An 8,288-nucleotide genomic window follows, 5' to 3' on the forward strand; every position below is an offset into this window, starting at 1 on the left:
ACTGCCGACTTCCCCCCAACCATGGTTGGGAGTAGGTCGGGAGCAAGGTCGGCTGTGGTGTTCGGCAAGGTTGGCTATTGTTCGGCTGCGCCAACCGAATGTTTCAAAATGTTTAGAACATTCGGGTATTGAATGGAGGTTGGACAAGGTTGGGGACTAGTCGGCTGGTGGTTGAGAGTAGGTCGGCAATGGTGTGGCGTGTTTGGTAGTAACGTTTGACTAAAAATGCATTAATTCAATTAATGGCGACCTTCTAGGAGATTAACCTAAGATCACGTGACACGGAACTGTCTGTTTTCCTCATGAACAAGCAAAACATGTTTATCACCTCGTGCGTGTGTCAGCTTGTCAGACAAACAAGCTTAAGCCATCCCTTGCAGATCCAATGTGACAAACCCCTATATTCAAGTGTATTAGTCCCAAAGTAGCCCGCACCATGGCACCAACACGTTGGGGAATCGTGAGCGCTGGAAACATCAGCAATGACTTCAAGGTTGCTCTGGATACTCTGCCAAAGGATGAACATGAGGTAAGCTTTACGTGTTTTACTCACTGCCTTCAACAATTACTGTAGATTATTTGTCTCTGATTATCTTAGAAAAGGTCGTTATAATTGTAAAATAAAGGCAAAGATAGTCCTTTATATCTATGCCGCAGGGGCCTTGGGTTGTTGTTTGACTGCGTCTACTGATTTAAGTGCCTTTCCCAAGGACACTACGTCTAGCTATGCAACTGTGGTACATGTAGTTACAATTTTACTGGTAGTAGAGGTTGGCTGAGGGGAGGGCTTTTGAGGCAGATCTTTCAAATTCGTATCTAGATCTAGGAATTACTGTACTATTTTCATTTTAGCGTTGTTCTTGTTAAGTAGATTATTCACAGCAATTTGGTTTCCATTTGATGTTGGTTAGGTGGTGGCTGTTGCAGCTAGAAGCCTTGAGAGGGCTGAGCAGTTTGCGAAAACTCACAACATCCCGTCTTACTATGGATCGTATGCCGAGCTGGCAGCCCAAGGACATAGGTAAATAAGTGGGAGATAGACAAGGATATAGAGAGAGAAGGAGTGAGAGAGAGAGAGAGGGAAAAAGATTGAGAGAGAGGGGCAGACAGACAGACACAGACTCTGACAAAAAGAGAAAGCGAAAGAGTACAAAATGTGAAAACTCTCTTTCGTAGTCTTCTTGATGCCAGATCCATATCACGATACCAATCCTACGCTGTTTTATCCAGCCGACGTTTTGGTGACCGTCTGTCACCTTCCTCAGGGCAATTCTGACTGGTTCACATTGCACTGCAGCACAGGTGTCGCTGCTATAGATGCGTTCCCAAACGTAAAATACTGACATCTACACGGTTGCAGGGGAAGGTAACAGAAGGTCTAAAAAGAGTCTCATTGTCTTCGTCAGAAGGACTATGAAATTGTCTCGCCGGAGTGTGGGGAACTGCGGATTTTGCGATATAACTCTGGAAGGCATGATTCGACGTCCATGATTTTTGGCAGGCAGATTACCGCTGTTGAGGCCGAAGTGAAGTACAAGTTTCGGCTTCGTGGGGGGTCCGTGTGTCACGTTAGTGCACCTTTTGTGTTTGTGGCTTGTTAGCAAGATAACTCAAGTATTTGTAAAATGTTGATCATAATTCTTGGTGTGGTGCTTACTATTGTCGGGACCAAGGTTAAGTTCGTTATTGAGCTCCGTGGGGGGTTTCGTTGTGACTACAGGGGGCATTTTGTTAATTTTTCTTGTGAGCAGGATAACTTTTGTATGTGTGGATGGAAGTTAATGAAATTTGATAGGCATGTTACTGTGGTGGTCTCCAAGATTGAGTTCAAAGATGAGAGTCGTGGAGGTCATTATGTCCCCGTAATAGGACCTTTTGTGTTTAGAAATCCCCCACCTACATCTGCTTGGAGACAGCCGACAGCTGGATATAGCCGGGGAACCCCATAATGGGATGGGATCAAATGACGTTACATTGAGGGATTGTACTATAACTTCAGCAGGGGGAGGATAGGTTGGACATATGTCAGGTTATTTTCTACGGCCACACCAAGTAATTGCTATGGATGACGTCCACTGAAGACCTTAAATCTAATTACCTTAAATTTAAGGCAAGCGCGCAATAAAATCACGAAGGGCCGAAAAACGAGATGCCTAGATTTGGAATATACTAACTGTAGAAGTACAAATGTTAGGACACTAAGAACACAAGAAACAAGTCTTCTATTTGTCATAAAGACAAATTAACAAAACAGCAGTAGTCGCCCTGTTCTGATTCTTTCCTTTATAACATCTTCTCTTATTATATTTTGCGGCGCTGTCGTGACACTTTCAACACAGTAAGAATTTCTTGAAGGTTTTTTTTTCCAGTAACAGTCCAAACTCAAATAACGTAGGGGGGGGGGCTAACACGGGTGACGACGCATCTGTATAATCTGCGGCAAACCGTTTCAGGGTGTTCTGTACCATAAAAATAGTACAGAGATTCTTTTGCTCTTTAGACCAAATTGATTATTAAAGAGAGTGAAGAATACGCATATTTTTTTTCTAGAACGATGTACCTCTGACGAAGACATGAGATCTCCGACCTCTAGTTTTTCAGTGATTTAGCAACCTGATTAAACTATTTACGGTTGATTTTTCGTGTTAAAAAGAACCTTTATGATCTTTACCCTAGATGTGGTGTACATTGGTGCTACCCATCCCCAGCATGCACCAGTGACGACCATGATGCTCCGCGCGGGGAAGTCTGTCCTGTGTGAGAAGCCGATGTCTGTCAACTCTCGCGAGGCGCGTCACGTGATCAGCCTCGCCAAAGAGAAGAACCTCTTCTTTATGGAGGTAAACTTGATTACATAGATGGGGAGGCGCATAGTAAAAAAAAAAAGGTTAAATGAACATTATTTGAAAGGGAATTCAAAATCTGTTAATGAATGAAAGCCGTGCTGGCTACATATTTTAACGTCACTGTGGAATAGACTTGTTGGTTGGAAATGTTTCAGTTTGTAGTAGCTGGCAAAAGACGATGAAATATCTTTGTGAATAAAGAAACTATTTTTGCAGAACCAAGTGTTTCTTGGAGCCAACGTTTCGGTGACCGTCTGTCATCTTCCTCAGGGCAATTCTGACTGGTTCACATTGCACTACAGCACAGGTGTCGCTGTAATATGATGATGAAACTATTTAATCACGGACATGTTTTTGTGTTTTTGAAAGGCTATTTGGAGCCGCTTCTTTCCGGTGTATAAGAAAGTCCGCGAAGTCGTCGACTCGGGAGTGCTAGGGGAGGTGAAAATGATCACAGCTTCCTTCGGAATCAACTTTGACGGTGTCCCGAGATTTAAAGACAGGTCAGCTATCATGAATTGGATCAAACTATTACTAAGTATGTAACACCATGCACTTGTCAGTGTCGATGTGACGATATACTTTCATGATTATTGAAGTAAAAGAGCCTAGACAGGTACCAAAAAGAGGTTGTCCACCGGCGGATGAACCGATTAGCACCAAGGACAGACACTATGTGTGTGTATGCGCGCGCGCGCGCGTGTGCATGTTTGTGTACGTGTATGCGCGCGCGCGTGCGTGTGTGTGTGTGTGTTTGTGTGTTCGTGTGTGTGTGTCTCCGTGAACAGCATATATCTCGTGAAATTCTGCCTTGATTTTTACCCTACATGGTATGTGAATAGGTATAGGCAAAACAAAGGAAAATTTCAATAACGAATCCCCTAGTGGTACTGCAGCAGAGCATCCAGTTTTGCTTTCCTTCTCTACGAGAAAAAAAACAACAGACATCGCCACGCAATATTGGCTTTACTATACTGATACAGCCAATAATCCTTTCATCCTTAGGTCCCTGGCAGGCGGCTCGCTGATTGAGATAGGCATCTATCCGATCCAGTTCACCACCATGGTGTTTGGAGGGGAGGAACCTGAAGACATCACTGCCAGTGGGCATCTCATAGACACGGGTAGGCTGTGAGACGATTTTTTCTATGCATGATGCCAACATAGTATAGTAGCAGCTGTCACAATGGACGCTGGTGATAGCGCTGAGATGGGGCATCAGGCCAGGGGCATATATTAAACACTCCTGGGCTAGGTCATAGCATTTTGCCATTTCACCGTTTTTATTTGATCTCGTACATAAGTGACATATTTTGGGAACGATAAATATCATACAAGAATGAAGATTTCTTTATAATAATATTAACAGGAGTGGATGAGTCTGCCACTATCATCTTGAAGTACAGTAACAATAGAACAGCAGCGCTGACGTGCAGTATGTCTACAACACTGGCTCAAGAGGCTTATATCTACGGGACAAAGGCCTCTCTTAAGGTATGAGTTCAACAATTTTCTTCATTGTTTCTGTCATGTGCATATAAGAAACAAGAAATCAGAGATTTCAGAATTCTGGGAAGTATGCAATTCTCGGCTTCCTGATTTCCCCCCATGCCGACCTCTAATACCGGGCTAGATTCTAAAACGCGATATTGACCTGTCATTCTGCCTGTCAATCTTTCCCCACCACGCGTCCTCAACCCTCTCTTCCAGGAATAGCATATGCAACTCATCCACCCAAAATGATGCTTCCGTGCCAAAAGTCATTAATAGGTTACAAATGGCTTTATATAGATATACAGTACATGTTTTAAGTTAAAACTTTTGTTCCAACACAAGAGAGAAATGTTCTCACTCTGGTCTTCCTCAGAAGACTGACCCAGTGAGACCTGTCACGTGGCTTCTCCGAAGTGTGAAGTCAACACTATCAAAGCTATCCATAAGCGATGTTGACCCCCGTCGCGGTTGAGTGAAGGGTGATGGGCCCTGATGTAAATAGCCTCTCAGGAAATGGTCTTATTCGGTGTCCATTTCTGATTGTTGCACGCAACAGTTTGAACTTTAAACATGTAACTTCCAACACAGATGAACTTTCATGATAGTATACTAGTAGTATTTAACAACTTACAAGGGGCATAAAAACTGCAGTTTGTTTCGCCAAAAACAGTTACTCAAGCGACTGGATATGATTTTAAAAACGTCAGACGTTTCAGCTAGTATCCAATAGCTTTCGTCAGTGACTGAGAGACCAGAGGGGAAAGCAGGTTTATAAGCACAACCTGTTGATTGATATGCAAATGAAGTGAAGATATATCAATCAACAGGTTGTGCTTATAAACCTGCTTTCCCCTCTGGTCTCTCAGTCACTGACGAAAGCTAGTGGATACTAGCTGAAACGTCTGACGTTTTCAAAATCATATCCAGTCGCTTCAGTAACTGTTTTTTGGCGTATCGTATTACCTGGATGTCTAACCTTCATCGACGTATGCAGTTTGTTTCCTTTATAAACTTTTTCAGGTTCCAAATTTCTGGTGTCCTACCGAAGTGATTGCCCCAGACGGGACCCATGAGTTCCCCCTCCCTCCTCCGGGGAAACATCTCAACTATTTCCACAGTACAGGCCTGAGGTTTGAGGCTATGGAGGTCAGAAGATGCCTACAAGAAGGTCGGAAAATCTTTCTGTTAACTTTCTCCCTGCTTTCTCATAACCCTGGAGCCGATAAGTTTCGGTGCCGAAAGACTTCTTCAGCTGGATGAAGGTTAATGATTTGTCTGACTATTAGTAAAACAATAGGAAAACTAGAGTTCCACGATCTCGTTCCTTCGTCAAATGATAACCTTTACGACTGACGCATCATAAAAAGTTTGTCATTGGTCATGAGAATAAGATCACATTTTTCACATATCATATCATTTGACCATATCCTCATCCCAATATGGGTCTTGCCTTAACAAAGAAGGCCATTCTAGCCTTTCGTCATAGATTATGCAAATGAGGTCCTGATTTGAATAAGTTTTGTTGAATGATGTTCTCGGACTATGAAATTCCCAATACTAAACCAACTCTCCTATTGGCTGTAGGTTTAATCGAGAGTCCCCTGATGACCCACGCCATGAGCCTACAGATAGCCGGGATCCTGGACCGGGCACGGCAGGCGGTCGGAGTCGTGTACGACCAGGACATGGAATAAATCATTATGATAACAATAATGATACTAACAATATTATGGTGATTAACAAGTTTATTGAAAAAAAAAACTATAGCAGATGGCTATTGAATATGTATAGCATAAAAATGATCGTGATGAATATAGACTATTACCATTCCTATACTATCGTTATATCATAATATGTTTAGCTACATCTAGCAAAGTTGGGTCCAAGACTCCCTCTAGTATGGCAGTGGAAGGCCTAATGATTAACAGATCTAAATAATGATATTAACATCCTAATGTGTGAGGACAGCTAGCTAGCTAGCAACACATTTAACACAATATTAGCACATTTTATTTTTAAAGAAGACTGGCTGTAATATTCTAGAGAAAATATCATATACATGTCGCTCCTCGTCACTGATGAAGATTACGTAATGCTGAAACTTGAAATTTACAAGTAGTTACTTTGCACAGGTGATTTTACAGGTTACTTTCCATACATCGGTTAATATTGTTTAAATAAAGTTTGAGCATAATAGGAGAATGTAAACCTTCCTATATATGTTAATTTTCTTTGTTTCACGACATTTGCTGACGCACCAAGCTAACCCTGAGCAAAACCGATTTCAACACATCTCGGCATTAGTCTAGAATCAACTTACAATTGTTACATGTAGATCAGTGCAATACATTTTTCTAGGTCACAATTCCACCAACGTGACAGCTAATTGTAAAGGTTGGTTACTTATCTACAGAGATTTGTAGTTTACAAGAAGTTTGCAGAGATGATAGTCAAGTTTCTTATACATCAGTTAGTATTGTGTTACAACATTTGAGCACGAAACAATCTTTAATTTTTTTCACGTCGAGTAGTTCAAAGCAATAGCTGCAACTCAACATTAGCAAGCGACTTACAACAGTACATTTAAACATATTTCTACCAAGTCACAGTTTTACCACAGATAATTCTACAGGTTGGTTATTTATTTACAGAGATTAGTCAAGGTGGTAAGCACAACAACCACGTACAGCAATTTCAACATTTATGCACGACAAAAATCAATATCCATTACAATCAGGTCAATTTGTTTAAAGTTAAAACTTTTGGTCCAACACAAAAAATTCTCTCACCTAGAGCTTTTGACCAGTCACTCTGGTCTTCCTCAGTAGACTGACCCAGTGAAGCTTGTCACGTGGCTTCTTTGAAGTGTGACGTCAACACTGGGTCAAAGGTATCTGGGCCCATCACCCTTCATTGAACCGCGACGGGGGCCGACATCGTCTACCAGATACCTTTGACCCAGTGTTGACGTCACACTTCAAAGAAGCCACGTGACAAGCTTCACTGGGTCAGTCTACTGAGGAAGACCAGAGTGACTGGTCGAAAGCTCTAGGTGAGAGAATTTCTTGTGTTGGATCAAAACTTTAAACAATATTTAATAAACAGTTATAAAAACTGAAACTGTAGTGAAAAATTCAAATTACAAACAATTTTCATTCATGTATGTCCATTTTCATAAAAGCTAATCTGCAAGATGATTTAGTTTGAAAAGTAATGACTCAGAGTTGATTCTGTTGTCAACTTATTTGAGATGTCTGGACTGTATTTGCTTTGGACAAATCGTGACCTGAGAAATGGGTCAATTAAGGTGAGGTTGCATGGAACATGAATGTTCATTGAACCATAATAAATGGTGTCACAACCAGGTATCTGTCCTTGGTGCTGAAAGTCTTCACGCTTCTTTCTGTTCTGAATAGTGTCACAATCTGGTGTCTTTCATTGGTACAGAAAGTGTTCATACTTGTTCTTCCTGTTCTGAATGGTTTTACAGCCAGCTATCTGTCCTTGGTACTGAAAGTCTTTAAGGTCTCGGACCGGAGTTTTTTTTACGATTTTGGATCCGGCGGACACCCTCAGACCGAAGGGCTATAACTCCGCCAAGAAAAGTACGCCGGGAAATCTCATTACATCAGTCAACGGAGGTTTCCAGCCGGCTTCCGATACAATTTTGGTTATTGTCCGTCGACTCTATAATTTGGGTAGAAACTGTAGTTAAACGTAAATTTTGGATACGAAAAATGTAGTTTTTTTGCAGTTTTTTCCACGGACCTGCTTGGAAAAAACGAATTTTCCCAGGCTAACGGCTTATATGCTGAAATAGCTTACTATTTCCTGTTTCTGAAAAACAGAAAAAAAAAAATAGGTTGTTGCGATAAGTTTTTCGCAAAATCCGGTGACGCGAACCCCTAGAAATTCCACATAGAACGCAGCTATTTGGGTCATCAGGCG

The 8,288-nt window shown here is 41.7% G+C and overlaps 1 protein-coding gene across 1 annotated transcript; it reads left to right on the top strand.

The window, feature by feature from the left end:
- The first annotated feature begins 436 nt into the window (after positions 1-436).
- LOC109482310 (trans-1,2-dihydrobenzene-1,2-diol dehydrogenase-like) lies at positions 437-6,034 on the top strand. The gene is given in 8 exon segments (XM_019784993.1): positions 437-529; positions 912-1,029; positions 2,677-2,840; positions 3,216-3,349; positions 3,852-3,970; positions 4,216-4,340; positions 5,361-5,508; positions 5,925-6,034. Coding segments are annotated over 8 exon segments (1,011 nt in total).
- Positions 6,035-8,288: the final 2,254 nt, after the last annotated feature.

The sequence above is a fragment of the Branchiostoma belcheri genome, unplaced genomic scaffold, assembly GCF_001625305.1.
Source record: "Branchiostoma belcheri isolate BF01 breed outbred unplaced genomic scaffold, Haploidv18h27 scaffold6, whole genome shotgun sequence".
Classification (NCBI taxonomy): Eukaryota; Metazoa; Chordata; class Leptocardii; order Amphioxiformes; family Branchiostomatidae; genus Branchiostoma; species Branchiostoma belcheri.